General features: G+C 43.5%; 1 protein-coding gene across 4 annotated transcripts in view; it reads right to left on the bottom strand.

Annotated features, from left to right (window-relative positions):
- The window catches only part of LOC122927365 (GEM interacting protein), an 88,110-nt gene extending 66,207 nt beyond the window's left edge, over positions 1-21,903 (bottom strand). Inside the window, exons 1-4 of one of the 4 annotated variants that reach the window (XM_044279149.1) lie at positions 21,398-21,903; positions 20,004-20,141; positions 11,028-11,121; positions 8,544-8,616 (exon numbers count right to left, since the gene is read on the bottom strand). In XM_044279149.1, the coding sequence (XP_044135084.1) occupies positions 8,544-8,616; positions 11,028-11,121; positions 20,004-20,141; positions 21,398-21,593 (501 nt within the window). In that variant the 5' untranslated portion in view covers positions 21,594-21,903. Of the gene's footprint in view, positions 1-8,543; positions 8,617-11,027; positions 11,122-13,669; positions 13,793-20,003; positions 20,142-21,397 lie in introns of those variants that run through there. The other 3 variants (XM_044279152.1, XM_044279150.1, XM_044279153.1) reach the window with 3 other exon arrangements.
- Positions 21,904-22,459: the final 556 nt, after the last annotated feature.

Below are 22,459 nucleotides of genomic sequence, written 5' to 3'. Positions count from 1 at the left end.
GACTACCAAGCCCTAGTAGAACCTATCAACCTAGAGGACATCCTCTAGTCCGAGTTGCAAGAAGCCTAGTGACAGTTTCTCAAGATAAATGCCAATTCGTCTCCTGAACTTAAGTAGTAGCAGTATAACCTTGACAAAACACTACCCTGTTGCTCAGTTGTTACAAGTCACTTTTCAAGATGTTATCAGTGTACCTGCAGCTACGACTGAACAGTCTACTCAGAAGCTGGATACTCAAGATCATACTCCAAATACACTCACCTAAAGAATTATTAGGAACACCATACTTGGACCCCCTTTTGCCTTCAGAACTGCCTTAATTCTACGTGGCATTGATTCAACAAGGTACTGATAGCATTCTTTAGAAATGTTGGCCCATATTGATAGGATAGCATCTTGCAGTTGATGGAGATTTGAGGGATGCACATCCAGGGCACGAAGCTCCCTTTTCCACCACATCCCAAAGATGCTCTACTGGGTTGAGATCTGGTGACTGTGGGGGCCATTTTAGTACAGTGAACTCATTGTCATGTTCAAGAAACCAATTTGAAATGATTTGAGCTTTGTGACATGGTGCATTATCCTGCTGAAAGTAGCCATCAGAGGATGGGTACATGGTGGTCATAAAGGGATGGACATGGTCAGAAACAATGCTCAGGTAGCCCGTGGCATTTAAAGATGGCCAATTGGCACTATGGGGCCTAAAGTGTGCCCAGAAAACATCCCCCACACCATTACACCACGACCACCAGCCTGCATAGTGGTAATAAGGCATGATGGATACATGTTCTCATTCTGTTTACGCCAAATTCGGACTCTACCATTTGAATGTCTCAACAGAAATCGAGACTCATCAGACCAGGCAAAATTTTTCCGGTCTTCAACAGTCCAATTTTGGTGAGCTTGTGCAAATTGTAGCCTCTTTTTCCTATTTGTAGTGGAGATGAGTGGTACCCGGTGGGGTCTTCTGCTGTTGTAGCCCAGCTTTCTTTCCCATTCTGACATTCAGTTTGGAGTTCAGGAGATTGTCTTGACCAGGACCACAACCCTACATGCATTGAAGCAACTGCCATGTGATTGGTTGACTAGATAATCGCATTAATGAGAAATAGAACAGGTGTTCCTAATAATTCTTTAGGTGAGTGTATATTATGGTGGAAATAACTCAATGTGGAAGATACTTCTACACCTGAGGAACAAATTGAAGGAGTCCTAAAAGTCGTAAAGGACCATCATCAAGCCTTCAGTAAACCTCCTTCAGATTATGGAGAGGTCAGTGTAATCAAGCACACTATCCCTACCAGTTCACAACATCCAATCAAAGAAAGGCACCAGGCTATACCACCAACTATGTACCAATCTGTAAAAAAGATGATCCAGGAGATGAAAGATTCAAAAATCATCAAAGAGAGCCATAGTCCATGGGCTGCATCCCTAGTCCTTGACCGAAAGAAAGATGGCAATATTCGATTCTGTGTGGACTACAGGAAGATTAACAGCATAACCCACAAGGATGCCTATACTTTACCAAGAATCAAGGAATCCTTGACAGCATTAGGATCCTCAGCTTACTTTTCAACTCTGGATTTAACCAATGGGTACTGGCAGGTACCCATGGCCCCTGAAGACCGTGAAAAAACAGCATTTACTACCCCTATGGGCCTATTTAAATTTAACTACATGTCCTTTGGACTTTGCAATGCACTTGGAACTTTCCAAAGAATAATGGAACGCTGTTTAGGCCACAAGAACTTTAAAAACTGTCTTTCTATACCTGGGTGATGTCATCATCTACTCTAAATCATATGAAGACCACTTAAAACATCTTGCAGAAGTTTTTCAAGTCCTCATAAAGCACAGACTCAAGATCAAACCCTCTAAGTGCTACCTAGTAAAACCAGACGTCAAGTACCTGGGACATGTTGTTAGTTCTGAAGGTGTCAAGCCAGATCCAGAGAAGATAGCCGCAATTGAATGGAATGAAGACAGATATCGCTTTCTAACTCCTGAAGAAGAAGTTGACCGAACCACCTGTCTTAGGCTATCCAGATTATCAACAGCCATTCGATCTTTATACTGATGCCAGTAAGAAAGGCCTGGGAGCTGTCCTGTCTCAACTGAAAGAAGGTAAGGAGAGAGTAATTGATTATGCCAGCAGATCTCTTAAAGGTACTAGGAGAAATGACCAGAACTACAGTTCCTTCAGCAGGAATTCCTCGTAATTGTGTGTGCTGTCACTGAAAAATTTCAAGACTACCTCGCAGCAACACAATTTGTGGCCTATACTGATAACAACCCGCTGGCGCACCTCAACACAGCCAAGTTAGGAGCTTTAGAACAAATATGGGCCTCACGTCTTGCCAACTACAACTTTGTGGTCAAGTACAGAGCAGGCGAGTCAAATGAAAATGCAGATGACTTATCCCGTCTGCCTACCAGAGAAGACCCTACTCAACAGAAAGACATTTGGGAAGAAGTAGAGATGCTGGCTTTCTACAAACATTTTGCCCAACAAGATGTTATCACCATCAAAGACAAAGGTAAAGAAGTCCTCAACTTCCAACAGCAGAGAAATTCAGAACCGCAAGTTGAGAAAGAAAGGTGGATAAAATTGCAAGCCGAAAGTTGAGTATTAGGTGAGCTACAAGATTTCTTCACTAGTGGAAGAACACCAGAAGGAATCCGCAGAAAGAATGTAGACCCAGAGCTACTCAAGCTATGGAGAAACAGAAAGCAACTGTTCATGCAGAAGAATGTTAAGAAGAACCCTAGGTCCCGTCACCAATGATCAATTGCATCAAATTATAGTACCACACTGAGATGCCAGAATTGTCCTCGAAATGTACCATGATAGGTTAGGACACTTTGGTGTACAAAAAACAGAAGCTACCATCTGCCGAAGATTTTCTTGGATTGGAATGAGATAAGATATTGAGATATGACCAAAGAGCACCATTACATCCCATTGTAAGCCGAACGCCTTTAGAAATAGTGGCCATTGATCACGTAAAGCTAAAACCAAGTCGCTCAGGATATACCTACAGACGTGGACAAAATTGTTGGTACCCTTTGGTCAATGAAAGAAAAAGTCACAATGGTCACAGAAATAACTTTAATCTGACAAAAGTAATAATAAATTAAAATTCTATAAATGTTAACCAATGAAAGTCAGACATTGTTTTTCAACCATGCTTCAACAGAATTATGTAAAAAAATAAACTCATGAAACAGGCATGGACAAAAATGATGGTACCCCTAACTTAATATTTTGTTGCGCAACCTTTTGAGGCAATCACTGCAATCAAACGCTTCCTGTAACTGTCAATGAGACATCTGCACCTCTCAGCAGGTATTTTGGCCCACTCCTCATGAGCAAACTGCTCCAGTTGTGTCCGGTTTGAAGGGTGCCTTTTCCAGACTGCATGTTTCAGCTCCTTCCAAAGATGCTCAATAGGATTGAGGTCAGGGCTCATAGAAGGCCACTTTAGAATAGTCCAATTTTTTCCTCTTAGCCATTCTTGGGTGTTTTTAGCGGTGTGTTTTGGGTCATTGTCCTGTTGCAAGACCCATGACCTGCGACTGAGACCAAGCTTTCTGACACTGGCTAGTACATTTCTCTCTAGAATTCCTTGATAGTCTTGAGATTTCATTGTACCCTGCACAGATTCAAGACACCCTGTGCCAGACGCAGCAAAGCAGCCCCAGAACATAACAGAGCCTCCTCCATGTTTCACAGTAGGGACAGTGTTCTTTTCTTGATATGCTTCATTTTTTCGTCTGTGAACATACAGCTGATGTGCCTTGGCAAAAACTTCGATTTTTGTCTCATCTGTCCACAGGACATTCTCCCAGAAGCTTTGTGGCTTGTCAACATGTAGTTTGGCATATTCCAGTCTTGCTTTTTTATGATTCGTTTTCAACAATGGTGTCCTCCTTGGTCGTCTCCCATGTAGTCCACTTTGGCTCAAACAACGACGGATGGTGCGATCTGACACTGATGTTCCTTGAGCATGAAGTTCACCTTGAATCTCTTTAGAAGTCTTTCTAGGCTCTTTTGTTACCATTCGGATTATCCGTCTCTTAGATTTGTCATCAATTTTCCTCCTGCGGCCACGTCCAGGGAGGTTGGCTACAGTCCCATGGATCTTAAACTTATGAATAATATGTGCAACTGTACTCACAGGAACATCTAGTTGCTTGGAGATGGTCTTATAGCCTTTACCTTTAACATGCTTGTCTATAATTTTCTTTCTGATCTCTTGAGACAGCTCTTTCCTTTGCTTCCTCTGGTCCATGTCGAGTGTGGTACACACCATATCACCAAACAACACAGTGATTACCTGGAGCCATATATATAGGCCCAATGGCTGATTACAAGGTTGTAGACACCTGTGATGCTAATTAGTGGACACACCTTGAATTAACATGTCCCTTTGGTCACATTATGTTCTGTGTTTTCTAGGGGTACCATCATTTTTGTCCATGCCTGTTTCATGAGTTTATTTTTTTACATAATTCTGTTGAAGCATGGTTGAAAAACAATGTCTGACTTTCATTGGTTAACATTTATAGAATTTTAATTTATTATTACTTTTGTCAGATTAAAGTTATTTCTGTGACCATTGTGACTTTTTCTTTCATTGACCAAAGGGTACCAACAATTTTGTCCACGTCTGTACGCCATGACAATAATTGATCACTACACCAAATTTGTAGTAGCTGTATCTGTTAAAGACTTGACAGCCAAAACAGCTGCAAATGTTTTCTGGAAGAATTTCATGTTGCCCTATGGATGCCCTGAAAAGATTCTCACAGACCAAGGATCTGCCTTTGAATCCCAGCTCTTTCATGAACTATGTTCACTTCACAATTGTCAGAAGATGAGAACAACAGCTTAACATCCTCAAGGTAACAGACTTTTCGAGAAAATTAACCAAACCTTGATTGAAATATTGAGAGCTGTACCACCTGCTAAAAAAACTGATTGGCCAACTCTACTACCTCAATTGATGTATCTTTACAACAATACCATCCATTGTTCTACTGGATACACCCCATATTACCTTATGTTTGGCCGTCAAGGCAGATTACTTGCAGATCTCACCTTGGATCTACAAGTTCCAGATTCCATCAATCCTTTACCACAAACAGATTGGGTGAGTGAACATCAAAAATGCCTAGCTGATGCCCAAGAGATTGTTCAGATCTGCATGGCGAATGCACACCAAAAGCAACAGAAAGACTGTTTTGCAGAACGTCTGCAAAAGCAGAACCCTTAAAAATTGGTAACCATGTGTAGCTGAAATAATGCTCCTGATGTATATGCCTAACCCAATTCTCTTATAGCCAAAGAAGAGAGACCACAAGAATGGGGCAATGGTACTGTGTATATTCATGCATGCTCTTTTTATATTTTTCAGGTGATGCATCATCATGGCACGACTGCGCCGAGGATGACTTACATTAAAGCAGGGGGGGGGGGGGGGGGGGGTGCAGTGTCCTGAAACACATTGCTTAATACTGTGATTGTGTTTCATGTAAATTGTGCTTGTATATGAGTTCCAATAAAGTTGCATAGGGAGGGGGAGGTTCTAACAAGCCTCCCAGTGCTGACTCCGCCCTACACACAGTACAGAGGAGAAGGAGGAGAGTGTAATGTCTGAGGAAAAGCTGCACCTCAGCAGACATTTTGCAGAGTTATCAAAACTCCAGAGTTAGTTCCATGCCTCAGCCCATAGAGGGGAAAGATTAGAGAAGAACCAGGCAACTCAGAGAGGGAGTGAGAATATTGACAAAGGAAGTTAACTGTCATTTATTAGGCTATAGTCTCCTTTGGATTAGGTGGAGAGATTCTAAGCTACAAGCTGCCCACCATAACCAAGGACAGAAAGGCCATCTGTCAGAATATAGTATTCCTAGAGAGGATACATATGTATATGATTATACAGTACAGCAGAGATAGTCCATCCCTCCAGCGTGGAGAAACAAGGGAGAAAGTTTGATTGTCATAGGAAACTGGCCCTTATGCAACTTCTGGGAACTAATCTGAATCACTGTAAAAGCTGCCTTGCTGTAAATGAATTTTGCATACATTGATGACTTTTGGATCCGCTTCAGTAAAGTACTGGGAGTTTGTTAAGAAAATTGGTCTTCTTATTCCACATCATCTCCTAATTGCACCTCACGTTGCTGGCGTCACGAACACAGGGGCCCAGCCACCAAAGCACCTTAAGCATACCCATTACCATCAAGGGCACCTCAACTTCCACTCGGCTGGTGTTCCCTGCCATAGACAGTGCCCCGGAGGATTTAGTGCTGTCTTCTTCATCACTGCACGCCGACCCAGGGAGCTGCAAAACCCTGAGTACGACTACTACCCCCATCAGCCCACCATGCACTCACATACTGCCCCTGCGGTCCGGTCCGCTGCATATATTGCCAGCATATTCCTCAAAGGTGACTTATTGATTACCAGCTTCTCCTTAGACCCTATGTTACTTCGTATTCACTATTATATGGTTTATCTCTGACCTTGCTCATATCTCAATGCTTTATTGTTTTGCATGTTTTTCTACTTCACCATTATGTACTACTACTATGTATTCCCTATGCTGTATCATTATGTGCTCCTTAGATTCTGTTAAGTCCCTTACACCTGTATCTGAACACTACAATTGTTCTATCCAAGACTTTAGCTCAGGATATCCTATTGTAGCTCCAACATAGGCTATAGCCTCACTACCCCATATACAGGCTACACCCATTATTGTTTCCGCCTACACATTAATCTTTCCTCTTACACATCAGTTTTTCCACATTGTTGCTCTCTACTTGAATCCCACTCTCCTCCCTTATCATTAATGTGTTCTTTTTTCTTTTAGTGACTCTTGTGACCAAGGTCCGTCTGTGACCGAAACGTCAAGAAAACAGTCATATTCTAATTATTGGCAATTGTTCCATGTAATTTTGCTTCCTTTGGAGGACTTGTCAAAAACAAATAACCACTTTTTGCATATAACCTCTGAGTGTGCGGTGGTTCTCTTTTTCAACCATACGTTTGTTATCCCACGTGAGTCAAGTAAAAAGCTGAATATAATCTTGTCCTTCTGATTCTTCCCATCATCCTACATTGGGGAGCCACTCTTACCACTCAGGACCAAAAAAATGTGTTTTGTAAGGCCGCATTCACACGGGTGTCGCGGGTGAGGGCCGGATGCGTTCAGGGTGCATTGCGGGAAACCTGCACGAGTAGGCACGCAATTGCAGTCAGTTTTGTCTGCGATTGTGTTCCGATGTTCATTTTTTTCCACGCGAGTGCAATGCGTTTTTCACGCGCGTGAGAAAATACTCAATGTGGTACCCAGACCCAAACCTGGACTTCTTCACTGAAGTTCGGGTTTGGGTTAGGTGTTCTGTAGATTTTATTATTTTCCATTCCAACATGGTTATAATGGAAAATAATAGAAGGACCTTCTATCTTCATTCAGCAGGACCTGCGCTGACGTCACCGCGCTCACCACATGGTGAGCGCAATGACGTCAGCGAAGGTCCTTTTGCAGGTCCTTCAAGAAGAACAAAGCAGAGGATCCCGGCTGCGCGATCAAGTGGATGAGGTGAGTTATGTTTTTATTTTTTATCCCTCAAGTGACATTTCACTTTGCATTCTGTATTAAAGAATGCTATTATTTTCCATTATAACCATGTTATAATGGAAAATAATAAAGTAAATGGGGACCCGGGTCGCTCATCCCTCATCTTAACAACCATGCGTGAAAATCGCATCTCATCCGCACTTTCTTGCGGATGCTATGCGATTTTCATGCAGCCCTATTAATTTCTATGGGGCCTGCGTTGCGTGAAAAACGCAGAATATAGAACATGCTGCGATTTTCACACAACGCACAAGTGATGCGTGAAAAACATCGCTCATATACACAGCCCCATTGAAATAAATGGTGAACGCATTGCACCCGCACTGAATCCGGACCCATTCACTTCAATGTGATTTTAACGCATCTATCTTCATTCAGAAGGACCTGCGCTGATGTCACCACGCTCACCACGTGGTAAGTGTGATTACGTCATCAAAGGTCCTTTTGCAGGTCCTGAAAGAAGACGATGCCGGCTGCGCGATAAAGTGGATGAGGTCAGTTCATCTTTTTTATTTTTTAACCACTCAAGGCACATTTTAGTAAGCATTCTGTAATAAGAATGCTATTATTTTCCCTTATAATGTTATAAGGGAAAATAATAAAATCTACACAACACCGAACCCAAACTTCAGTGAAGAAGTTCAGGTCTGGGTACCACATTCAGTTTTTATTACGCACGTGCAAAATGCATTGCACTCACGTGGAAAAAACTGAACAACGCAATCGCAGTCAAAACTGACTGAAATTGTGTGCGCCCTCGCGCGGGTTTACTGCAATGCACTCGGGATGCATCCGGAGCAAATATGGGACCGGGACGCCCGTGTGAAAGAGGCCTAAGGGTCTGACACCCCTTACACGCACATAAACATACAATTATTTTCCGTGTCTCACCAGTGGTTCTTCTTCATCATGTTGCATCTCAGAGTTTGCCAGACTGGAGTCATTTAAGAACATGTCCACGGTCCTACACAGAGTAAACGTGATTATCAGTCACTTGAATATCGAAGTTGAAAAAAGACAATGAGACGTACACCTGGTCGTAAATTAGGCACAGCATCCGGCGCCTATACTGTCATCTATACCGGCCCCTGACTGGCGTAGATTTCAGTGTTCTTCTACCCAAGAAAACTGATGATAAGGGTTCATGCACACGACCGTATGTATTTTGTGGTCTGCAAAAAAAAAAGAAACCGCAGAAAATACGGATGACAGCTGTTCTATAATAGAACAGTACTATCCTTGTCCGTAATGCGGACAATAATAGGACATGTCCTATTTTTTTGAGGAACGGAAATACGGACATACAGAAACGAAATACACACGGATAAACTTCAGGGTTTTTTTTGCGGACCCATTGAAATTAATAGTTCTGCATACGATCCGCAACAAAAATGGAACGGACACGGAAAGAAAATACATTCGTGTGCATGAGACCTAAATGTTATAATGTGACGGGGCAACTGGCCCCTCACTATCTCCGCCCTTACCATTCCCTATTTTCGGAAAAACGGCGAGGAATGTGGGGAAATGCTATTTGCACAAAAATGTTTGCACAGGTGGTGTTTAAAAAATTGCAAGCGTGCAGTTTGTGACTTTTTCACGCAGTGGTGTATTTTAATGATAAATCTGTCTCAATGTCCAGAACGTTTTGTTCTCTAATATCAATTTAATGGGGGGAAACACCCCGACCTCTTTCAGTGATCTTGGTATAGGCAGCTAAAGGGGTTTTCCAGAACCCAGCAAGCCATTCTTTGCTACAAAAGATTTTTTTTTATATACTTACCATCTCATCAGGCATTCTGGAACCCTGTCAGGTGATGCTCCTCTTCGGAAAAATCCTACATCTGCTGTTGTCACATCCTTTACCAGATTTATGGTCTGGTCTATAGAGGTGACGTCACTAGCCCAAGACATGGAAGGTGCATTTCCCTGGCGCATGTGCAAACACCTGAATCCACCTCATCTGCACATGTGCCTAGGAAATGAATAGATAAATAGCTCTTGCACCATCCACCTACCACGTCCTAGGCCTCAAAAGTGATGTCCCCATCCATAGACCAAACAGGAAACCTGGTAAAGGACGTAATGTTGGCAGATGTATGATTTTCCCAAGATGAGTTCTACATGACCGGGTTCCAGAGCAGCAGATGAACACAACTTTGAGATGTTAAGTATATTGGAAACTTTCTTTTGTGGGCAAGTTATGATTGATTAAAAAGGGTTGCTGGGCCTTGAAAAAATGGGGTTGTACAGAATTAGAGAAACTGTCATTGGGTTGTGCAATACTAGACACAACCTGTGGACAGATGGGGTGCTGTTTTTATACTAAAACAGCCATGTTTTTCTAATCCTGTACAACCCACTTAAATCCTGAAGGTCAGCTCCCTGTCCTCTTCCTATAGCCACCTCTATTTTATAAATACCTTCAACTGCGGCTATGCAGATCGCAAAAAATTTGACTAGGACATCACAATTTCTTAAAGGGGTTGCTCACTGGCCTGGCCAGAACCGTGGTGGTAATCATACTTACCTGATCCCTGCTGCTGGACTCCAGCTTCATCGCTGCCCTGCTGGCTCTGCATGTCCTGGGTCTCCCTGTGTCAAAATCTGGGTCACATGACTGCTGCAGCCAATGACTGGCAGCAGGGATTACATGTCACCTATGCATGACGTGGCCCAGTGACATGTCACGCTGCAGTCACGTGACCCAGGATGTTGAAGGAAAGACCTGGTACCTGCAGAGATTAGTATGATTACCACTGTGGGTCCAGCCATGCTGTGGGGTCTGTACAAATGGTCATAAAGGTGAACAACTCATTAAAACCTACAGTATGTCCACTTTCTATAAGTGTATTCTTAAAAAGGTCTTCTCCCCCACGTGAGAAAAGTTTTCAGAATGTCAAGGTAGCCATCCCCAGAGGCAGGGATGCAGCAACACAAGGGAGCAATACGTAAGGAAGCCACAACTACCATAACGGCAGCTACCATCCTCATACTTTCTATTAGATGGACTCGAGATAGGCCATTAATATCTGATTGGTGGGGGTCCAACATCCTGTACCTCTGCCGATCAGCCATTTCTGAGAAGCACTGGAGCTTGAAGTCAATGCCAGAACTACACAGCGCCATCAACTGTGTAGTGGACAGAGCTGGTTACTGCAGGCCTGGTTACTGACTTCAATGGGAGCTACAGTAACTAGCTCCACCCACTGCACAATGAATGGTGCTGTGTATACCCTGTGGACAAGCGATCAGTATAAAAGGAGTGGATAGGACCTTTAAGACTTCTTAATTTTCATCAGCAAAACCAGTAACGTTACTTTCTATATCACCCACAACACCATCACTGGTAACAAATGTACTGGTCATACTCACTCATTTCCAAGGCTAATCTCCAGGGCATCCAGATCTCGAAAAATTTCACTAAATCTTTTCCGCCCTTCTGTAGGTCCAATCTGTGCATTAGCATCTATAAGAGACACAACAATTAATGACAAGATACAGGCAGTAGGTAGTCAGTGAGGTCCCACAAATGGTCCACAAGATACTAAATTAATTTATTCTGGGTTGTTAAAGTTACCCCTTATCCACAGGATAGGGGATAACTATTAGATCGGTGGGGGTTCTAGCTCGGGAACCCCCACCGAGCACAAGAATGCAGGCCCAGTACCCCCCGCAGACCCCCTAAAATGAACAATGCGGGTGGTCAGGCATGCGTGCGGCATTCATGTCTATGGAAGTTGTATTTGGCTGTCTCCGAACTCCCACAGAAATGAATGAAACGGCAACGTGCATGTGCAACCAGCCGCTCCGGTCATTTCAGGGTAGCTGTGGGCGGTACCCCGTTCTCATGATCAGTGGGGGTCTCAACGATTGAACCCCCATCTAACTTTAACCAACCGGAGTACCCCTTTAAGAATTAAGAAGTCAATAGGGTCAATCAGGGTTAGACTGGGCCACCAGAGGACCAGAAGATGGTGGACTTGAGGGTTAACAGAATAATGGGGCCAAGCTTCAATAGGCCCATGTTTTTCATACAGTTTTGTGTGATGTAAGAGGACATGTAGATATTTCATACAACCGTAGGGTAGGGGTCCTAAGAGACAATTTTACTGATGAGTTCTGGAAAGTGGTGGTCTAACTTGCATGTTGAAATCCATACAACTGTATGCAAAGTAGATAAGGAGCCAAATACGAGATCTCCGGGAAAGTTGGCAGCTATGAGCTCCTTTTGGGCAGGCATTGGAGAAAAGAACACTGGAAAATGTCGCGCTCATCCACAGGGAACCAGGAGCCCGGACCTCGCCCTGAACCTTGGCGCACAGTAAGTTCCAAAATAACAAGAAAAACGGTCCAGCTTCACTGAAGATACTTGAGGCTTTATTTAAATCCCGTGCAGATAAAAACCAAGCACATCATGACTAAGGATCCGTACTTGTAGTGATCCGAAACCGGCCGATTTTCTGCATTGCTGTATGTTGGTTTTTATCTGCACGGGATTTAAATAAAGCCTCAAGTATCTTCAGTGAAGCTGTACCGTTTTTCTTGTTATATTGGAGAAAAGAGTTACCACACTTGTATTAGAAATGAAGGAAACTATTGGAATAATAGGAAAAAGTGTCTGGTATCATGGTTTTGGTGACCCAAGCATTAAAAACCTTTACCAACCACCATAACCATGATACATTGCTCTCCTCACGCTGGCCACCCTGATATTAAAAGACATGGGCCTCTTACTAACTATAACCATGATACATTGCTCCTCTCATGCTGCCCAGCCACGTTTTAAAAATCCCAGGCCCCATACCAACCACCATACCCCTGATACACCTCTTTCCTCACACTGGACTGGACACCTTAACATTGAAATTAACGGTCTCCTTACCAACCACCATACTCATAAGACACTGCTCCCCTCACACTGGACATCTGGACATTAAAAGTCATGGACCTCTTACCCACCACCATAGCCATGATACACTGCTCTCCTTGTACTGGACACCTCACTAGCCATTAAACTGGTTGGGTTAATAAATTGCATTATAGTGGATTATCTTTTCATGGACATGTCTCACCCCCACCTCTCGTCCTTTTTTGCAGCCGTGACCCCTTTTGGACATGTGATGACCCAGCCATTGTCTAATAGGTGAGGTGCACCAAGAGATATGCAGTAATGGTCTACCGTAACTGACTGAGCTGCTATGGGCCCTTGGGCACTGCCCTACTGCTCTCTCCTCAGTCAAACGATTTTTATAACTTGCAGACAACCTCACTCTATCATGTTGATAGTCTTCACGCCCCCCCTAGATCCTTATAACGCTAGGCCTATGCTTTGGGCGCCAGAGTGCAACTTTGTAAAACCCACCCCAAAACCATTGCATTGCCTTTGCCCTTCACCAGAGGTAGAGGCGACCACTGGCGATGGGCATTTGCACAGTGTGATGCCATCAGTACAATATTTCAATTACAAATCACTCACATTTCCATTTCCCCGCCGCCACATTTTGTGCAGACCGAAATAAAGTCACTGACTTGTTATACGATGCTAAAAAGCAGGATGTGGTTAAAGCACCATGAGAGAACATATAACCCTATAAAGTCTGACACAGGGACCTACCATGATATACAGTGTAAGCCAGAGCGTACAGATCCGTGTTATCACCATAGCAGTCCCCGTACATACAACATATGTGAGCCCTGCAGTCATATAGGAAGTGGTAGACATGTTTCTACACATAGTCACACTGTATACATCTGTCCGTCTGTCTGCCGCTCAGACAGACATCTACCTGTGTAATACAATGAAGGCACCATGCCCGTATACACTGCCCGGCACAGAGTAAGATCTATGCACCATGGTATATACGTATAATGCATGGCTTCGTGGTTGTCAGCACCAGAGGGGAACAGGTTGCAGCAGCAAAGAGCTGGACATGAAGATAAGTCCGCAGAGTCCGTAAGCCGGGGAGGAGAAGAGAGCAGAATGAAAAATGGGGGGGCAGGTTACAGTTTCTTACCCCCTCCTCTGCCTGACGCCATTTTCCCAGGCCCAGATGGACGTGGACGCCCCTGCCAATTGTGGAACCCAGGTTCACTGATGTAGTGACAAAGACCCACAGCTTCCTGGCAGCAGTCATCACATCAGGAAGTGCAAAGTGAGAGTGCTGAGCAGTGCAATCGCCCTCATAGGCGGACTCACCCTGCGTCTTAGAGGAGGGGGCAATACTGCTGCACTGGGTGTCCTATGTGGTCGCAGTGCAGGGGGTGTCTAAATGCGTGTAGTGGAGTCAGAAGTATTCCCCCACTTTTCTTTTTGCTTCAGCGCTGATTATTAAAAAAAACTTTTTTTTATGTCGGAGTGATCAGAATAAATGACAGTTCTTAAAGGGGTTTTCCAGTTTCATGAAATTGATGACCTATCTCCAGGATAGAACATCGATTTCAAATTGGTAGATGTCCGACTCTTGGCAATCCCCGTCACTCCGCTGTCTGAAAGCGGTGCAGCGCTTGTGCTCATTTCCCTGCGCACCGTCTACATTGCAGTGGTGGTGCAGCGTGATTGCAAATGTCCGGCCCATTCACTTGCATCTGGAGAGAACACAGCTCTACAAGCGCCGCGGCCAGACATGGAGGCCAAGAGTAAGACCTCTACCAATCTGAAATGGTCCGTCTTCCTGCGTGAAGCTCCAATATTCTGCACCACTGCTACTAAGTAGATGATGTGGCGGTACATGGGTAACAGTAAAGAGGCCGCAGCACTCATACGAGCACCGCATCCCCTTCCAACCACTGATCAGCAGGGGTTCTGAGAGTCAGCCCCCAGCCCCCACCAGACTGATATGGATGGCCTATCTTTAGAATGGTGCAGCAATCTGCATGGGAGGCAAGGATGGTAGGAGTGGTAGTGGCCATGATGGTGGTCGTACTCACAGTGGCACTCACTTGTTCAGTGACTGGAGGGTGGACCCTATCTTCCCTTGGGGCACACACTGGTATTGGAGCTTCTGCCTGGTGGTAGTTGGGGTGCCCTTGGTGTTGGGTGAGTGTTTGGCAGGTTGTAAGGCAGGAGTATAAATGCAGGGCCGGTGGATTATGGAGGCAATGAGCAGTCTCTTTTCTGAGATGATGAGGGTTGCAGTACAGTTAGCAGCAACGCACAATTCAGGGGTATTTCACAGGCAGTAATTTCCCCCAGTGGCTGAATATAGGTAGCAACAATCGTTACAGTTGTAGTACTCCTAGTCTCTCTCTCTTTCTCTCTCTAAAGACACTTTGCACTCACTCCAAATAACCACAGGTCTGCTATCTTATTAACCCTTTCTGCAGTTCCTTAACTAAGGCCTCTTTCACACGGGCGTTCCGGATTTGTTCCAGGTGCGTTGTGTGTGCATTAGGGGAAACCGTGCGAGTAGGCACGCAATTGAAGTAAGTTTTGACTGCGATTGCGTTCTGATGCACGCGCGTGAGATAAAACTGAATGTGTTACCGAGACCCGAACCTGGACTTCTTCACTGAAGTTCGGGTTTGGGTTAGGTGTTATATTCATTTTATTATTTTCCCTTATAACATGGGAGCGCGATTACGTCATCAAAGGTCCTTTTGCAGGTCCTCAAAGAAGAAGAAGACGATGCTGGCTGCGCGATCAAGTGGATGACGTGAGTTAATTTTATTTATTTTTTTAACCCCTAAAGCCACATTTTAGTAAGCATTCTGTATTAAGAATGCTACTATTTTCCTTTATAACCATGTTATAAGGGAAAATAATAAAATAAATAGAACACCTAACCCAAACCCGAACTCCAGTGAAGAAGTCCGGGTTCGGGTCTGGGTACGACATTCAGTCTTTTCTCACGCGCGTGCAAAACGCATTGCACTCGAGCGGAAACAACTTAACATCGGAACGCAATCGCAGTCAAAACTGACTGCAATTGTGTACTTCTTGCGCTGTTTTCCCACAATGCTCACGCGACGCATCCGGAGCAAATCCGGGACACCTGTGAAAGAGGTCTAAGGGGTGCAGATTTAAGATCCCGATGGCCAGTTCGTATAAAAGTGTGACAGGTGCTTGAGCAAATTCTATCTAAAAAACAACAAAGTCCCTTGCCATAAACAGGTTGTACCTCACTGATGTGGTGTTGGACCTTCTAAGATGGCTTTTCTCCTTCTCTGAGGAGTACTCAGAGGGTGTTGACATTGTTTCTTCGGCAGGTGAATCCTCAGAGATAAAGGTTCTCTGAGCAGGAGGCCTGGCCTGCAGAGTCTCCTTCACATGTCCTTCCTGCAGCTCTCCTTAAACTAGAGTCACTAACCAGGGGGTGGACCTTGGTCCATCACCCTGGTAACCTAACCAGTAAACAAAAGTTAACCATGTAACTGCCTATACATTTGAAATTTGGTTTACACAATACTTACAAAAATATCTGCTTTATCCATAAATCACAGTATTTAACTTGGTAACTTTGAATTAAATTTCAGCAGTGATCAATCCCTTGCAGTGTCCCAATGGGGTACAGTGATAGGCCATCAAAATTCAGATCCAGGTAAACCCAAAATGGAATTCATAAACCACATAGTGCCCATATGCACTGCCAGAGAGTTGCCTACAAATGCTTTCAGATCAATACAATAAGGAATAGCTGCATTTATGAAGCTGCCTTTCCAGGCATTTGGCCACCAAGCGTGGATCAGGTTTTGCAAGCTCTGGGTGCCTAGGCCATCAAGGCTAGGGGTCCCCTTCAGTGGCAGCAGGTGATGCCCTCTAAGCCCAAACATCTCTAAGGCCACACCTGGTCATGATAAAACATGGCTGATCAAGACGGGTACTAGTGAGAAAACACCACTTCCATGGCTGCCATAGGAGAGACTGGCCCCATGGTGCTCTACCAGTTGACGTTTGTAGCGCATCCACAATTATCCTGTGGCTGTGTGTGTAGCACACTGTTCCAAATTCAAGGGCCATTAAAAGCCTGAATATGGTCAAAGGGCCCATGTCTTCAAAACTGGATCATGGTCTGTGGAGGCCAATGCACAAATCACGGTGGGGCCTTCTTCTTTTTATAAGTGTTTTTTTTTTCTTTTTCTACTGAGTAGAATAACAAGATAAATGGGAAAGATTAAAATTATACAGCTACATAATACAGAAAGATTACATACGGTAGTGTAAACACAACAGTCAAAAATTACCATTAAGTCCACAAATAGGAATAATGCCATACCATTATAATGCCACCATATAATGTTCATATAATACCCCCATATAGTATTCATATATCACCATATAGTGTTCATATAATATCACTGTATACTGTTCACATATATCACTATATAGTGTTCATATAATACCAACAGGGGCGGAGCTATAGGGGGTGCAGAGGTAGCAGTCGCTACTGGGCCCCAGGAGTCTGAGGGGGCCCAAAGACCCTTGTGCCGCATAAGAAGACACCAGTATTATAGAAAGTGCATGCTGGTCAAGTATCACCTCTGGCTGGAAGGAAGGGGTTAGGTCAAGAATTTGGCAATGGGGGAGGGAGGGAGGGAGGCATTTAAATTTTTTGCCCAGCCAATTTGAAGGCAGTGTGGTTCCCTGCCCCTGGTCACAAAGGGGGGCCCAAGCTGAACTCTTGCACCAGGGCATATGAGCCTTTAGCAACACCCCTGAATACTACCATATCGTGTTTATACAATACCATATAGCAGGGATGCTCAATCTGCGGCCCTCCAGCTGCTGTAAAAATACAACTCCCATCATGCCCTGCTGTAGGCTGATAGCTGTAGGCTGTCCGGGCATGCTGGGAGTTGTAGTTTTTCAACAGCTGGAGGGCCGCAGGTTGAGCATCCATGCCATCTAGTATTCACATAACATCACTGTATAGTTTTGGTATAATACCACCATAGAGTGTTCAAATAATATCACAATATAGTGTTCATATAATATCACTGTATAGTGTTCATATAATTTCACTGAATAGTGTTCATATAATACCACCATACAATGACCCCATTATACCACCACCATTGCCATCCAATAAAAAACAAAAAACTATATATTGTCAAATAAAATGATGTCATATCATCCTCTAATAACACTGCCATATAGTGCTAAAAAAAACTGCTATATAATGCCAAGAAAACTGTGACTTTTTATTTTCAGATGTTGAAGGCCCTAGACCATCTGCCTCTTTCGTTCGCTTTATAATTTGATAGCGTAATGTCCCAAATCAGACCTGGCCTTGAATCTATTTTTATAGAAAACATGACCTTAGAGGGACCAGGCTTCTAAACATGGTCTATATAACTAAAATCTAGCATATGGCTATAGACTAGGAAGCAGACCAGCAGCAGGATCATGCTTGATATCATCAGAGCTTAGGGACCATTACATCTTGTCAAGGATTATACACCTTCCACAGATCCACCTAATGTCATAAACCATGAATGACTGGGATAACATGGAATAAATCACTCATGACATGAATGAATGAAAAGCTTCCAGAGATAATTGCAAAGGATTAACCTTTGACATTGAAGTGCCTAACTGGCATGTGCTATTCTGGTATCATTCCAGTAGATGTTAATTACAGTATATTCTGTTGTCCTACTACTATATAATTAACTGGATTGTGCAGAAGATACGTTCCTTGGACATCATGGTAAAAAAAAGACGGCAGACTCATGCATATCCCAAGACATTTTGGTGACCCAGTGATGAAGAAAATGAATGTTAAGAGCAGGGTTGGATCAACGTTGATGATGGAGACCCCCATCCCACCTCTGGAGGAGCATGTATGCCCTATAAGTTGCCGACTAAGGTGCTCCCACCCCAAGGACAGATAGTACCCCCCAAAACCTCTGCGAGTCAAGCCCTACAGCAGTTACTCCACTGAGGTCTATGCAAGTTATGGAGACGGGAACGCCCTTAGACTTCAAATAAGGGCACCACATTAGACCATTACGTGACTGCCCTAATGGATGAGTGGTCGGGCCAGTAACATTTCCTAAAGTTTCATTCACACCTTCACTAAATATTTACATTCTGAAATGTAACGGAAGCCCTGGCCCATAGCATGATGGACATCTCATGTACACGTATTCGTTTTGTGGTCTGCAAATCGCATGTGCGTACCACCACTTTATTATCAAACTCTTGGTGAAATGTCCTGCAAAACAGACACGCATGGCACCCGTTCTAGCTTTTTTGCGGAGCCGCTGAATGGACATACAGATGCGGACAGCACACGGTATGCTTTCCGTATTTTTTGCGGTCCCATTAAAATGAATAGATCCGATCCGCAAAAAATGATGCGGACCGAAAATGTAGTCGTGTGCATGGGGCCAAACAGTGACTGATGGATCTCATCGACTATAATGATGTACGTTTTTAACAGAATCTGAAATGGATGTCCCTGACGAAGCGTTAGGGTGGGTTCACATCACGTTTTTCCCATGCATGTAACGTATACAAAAAACATATGCGTTAAACGGATGCCTCAGACTGATGCCATAGATTCCACTGAACCTGAAGGACAACTCATGCTTGTCATGTCCTGCTGATGGTCCACACCATCTTCCACGATGAAGGCACTTACTATTATTCTCCTAATGGGACAGAACCTAGTGACGCTTCACCATGAAAGCAGATATTAGCAATGCCAGGACGTTACGTTATTATTGGACCAGGTTCCTATAGTTCTGCTTGTGGTCCAATAATAATAGGCATATTATGGCTATTAATAGGCAATAATAGGTTCTGTGGGAACTTTTAGAATTGCCTTCCAGATTCAAAGTACACACTTCTTAGAGGTCTTAGAACTCCAGACTACAACCGCAATCTGGTGTGCGCTCTCCTTAAATATTTCCAAATGATGGTTTTTAGTATTGGTATGTATACTGTATATACATCTATGCAGTATTATTAGTACCAGTATGTATACTGTATATATATATATTTATTCACCCATGCATCTGCAACGTTTCAGCTCAGCTCAATGATGACTTGACAAAGGCTCCGCTGAGTTGAGCTGAAATATTGCAGAAGCATGGCTGAATAGAGGAGTCCGTTTTTTCACTAAATTTGGACTGGTGCCTCTTACTTCTTACTTCAACTATGGTAGTAGAGGCCAGTATACAATAGTATAGTACAGAGCAGTGTATAATAATATAATAGAGGGCAGTATATAACAATATAGTACAGAGCAGTGTATAATAATATACTAGAGGGCAGTATATAACAATATAATACAGAGCAGTGTAGAATGATATAGAAGAGGGCAGTTTATAGAAATGTAGTGGATACGGATGGATATGTGACTGATCTATGGTGATCTGGTGGCTATATGGTGTGTGGGGTCATACCTCGCACTCTATTGATTAGGATAGTCATTGCGTCCTGTACTCGGTGAGATTTAAGCGCTGGATATTTGAAGAGCAGGAATACAACCGATTGGAGTAATCCATTTAACTTAAGCTCAATATGGTCACAAGACGGGAGACCTGCGAGAAGGATGAGAAATGGCAATAACTAGGCAAATGAGAAAAAATGACAGAATTCAGAAGCTAAATGTTATATGACCCTAAATTAATTGATGCAGTTCTAGAGAAGTGAGTAGAGGTCTCATCTGTAATAGGGCCGCAGCTAAAACATGTGACTATTGTACTTATGGGCCTCGTTAGGCTGAGGCTACATGGCGACTCTGACTATGACAATGATCGCTGTTTATAGGGTCATGCTGCACCCTAATATATTTCTCTTAGTTAGAGGTGTTGGCCCATTTGGGACATTGATGGCATATCACTAGGATATGCCATTAGTGTCAGATAGGTGTGGGTCCCAAAGTGAAGGAGAGAACACAGAGCATACGCATTCATCGCTATGGGAGTTCCGAAAATAGCCATCTGTTTCCGGTAGTCCTACAGCGGTAAGACTTCAATCACATCTTCAGGAACTGCTCAAAATGTCTGAGACATCACTCGGCTATTTTCGAAACTCCAACAACGTTGAACGGAGGATGACCACACATCCCGTTCTGGAGATAGGAGCGGGTCCTAGAGGCCTACACTGATCTGACATTGATGGCCATCAATGTCCCAGATGAAAATACCCTGTTATCTACAGAATGTACAATCGATTTGGAGGTCATTATTAACCTTAGTTCTTTAATTTTAAGACATTGGCCTCCTAAACCTTGGTAATACAGTGAAACATTTGTGATACTACCTTAGATTTGAAGATATCTCATAATGAACAATATACTTGAACACCCACTCCCTTGTGATATATTCCATCTTTAATGCTGCCCATAGATATTAGAGGAAAGTGTGACATCTCACAAAAAGAAGGCACCTGGAAAGCACCTAATAATCTAATTACAATCAATAGTCCTTGATTGGTAAGACTAAGGACATTCACTTGTAGACAAATTAATCCATGTTCAGTCCATTTATTTGTAATTGGAGTCAATATGAAAAGGTCAACTTCTTCTTAAGTGCCATTTACATGTGTAAGAAGGTCCCATTGAGGGATTAATACTGAATTGGTCCTAGCACTAATTTCCATCGTGAAAGGACCAGTTAAATGCAGCACCGTCTCCAATAAAATCAAGGGGAGTCCAGGACCACCACCAATGTCATGGCAGAAGGTGCCATAATGGAAACCTTCACTGAATTCAAGATCTATGGGCGATTCAGACCCTTCATATCCATTCCCCATACCTCTCATTGTCACTAGTGTCCTCTTTATAACTTCTTACCTGAACCTCGGTAGACATCTCTCATCTCCTGTAGCTCCTGGTCAACTTTCCTGAGTCGAGTGCAGAACTCAATCAGTTCACCGGAATTCACGGGGGCATCATGGCTCCCCTTCAACGCTGAACGGCAGAGAGCTGACAAATAGCATTCATCTACAAAGCTTCTTGGCGTAGCCCCATCTTCCCCTGGATAGTTCATGTCTGAAGGTATAGCCAATGTTTTACTCACCAATCTTGAATATCTCTTATGTGTATCAGGGTGAAGCTCATCGTGATCCCTTAATACATAGCTGGACTGGAGAGCTGACAATTTATGTATAATTTTATATATGGAATCGAAGAACGTACGTCTACAACTAAGGCATCTCTACCTCTAAGCCTGGGATACAAGATCTGACACTATAGTCATTGAGTCCCCTCAACCGCCAGGTCCTTCAGAGCCAGTGATGGTACTAAAAGTTGCCATCCATGCTGCCTGAATCTCTCTGTCTGTCTGGCTAAATAAATGATGATCACTATCTTGCAATCTGCAATCGGGATACTGAGAAAATCACAGCAATGTGAGTGAGGAGAGGAAACACCCTAATGACTCTGTCGCTGCTGCTGGAAAACAACCCAGTAAAACCACAGCTGAATATGGCACCACCGTCCTGCCCTATGTAGAGTTGCATATCTCCACACATTCAGCTGGAGTGATTGACCATGTGCTTGACTTTTAGGGGTCCTATCAGGTTTAGCACAGCTGCACAATATCTTTGAAAATTTGAATTAAGGGTTAAATTCCTGTAACAGGTGTGTGCAGGTGGCTTTAATTATACCGCTAATTGCAGGTAACCTGCTCTGCAGGAAATGGGAGACAAACCTGCCCTTAACCACTCCCGTAGATCCCTATTAACCAGTGTCCTCGGCAGAAGACAGAAGTCAAATGGTCCTATTAAACCGCCTCTGTTCTACCTTGACATATTTACCTTGAGGGATACATTGTGTAAGATCACATCATAAGAAACCCAGCAGTGGGAGAGGATTGTGTTGGTCTTGTGGGAGACAGTGACCTGTCCATTCATG

Source organism: Bufo gargarizans, chromosome 2 (genome assembly GCF_014858855.1).
Source record: "Bufo gargarizans isolate SCDJY-AF-19 chromosome 2, ASM1485885v1, whole genome shotgun sequence".
Taxonomy (NCBI): domain Eukaryota; kingdom Metazoa; phylum Chordata; class Amphibia; order Anura; family Bufonidae; genus Bufo; species Bufo gargarizans.
Note: the sequence above shows the minus strand (reverse complement) of the source record. Positions and strands in the feature narration are given on the sequence as shown.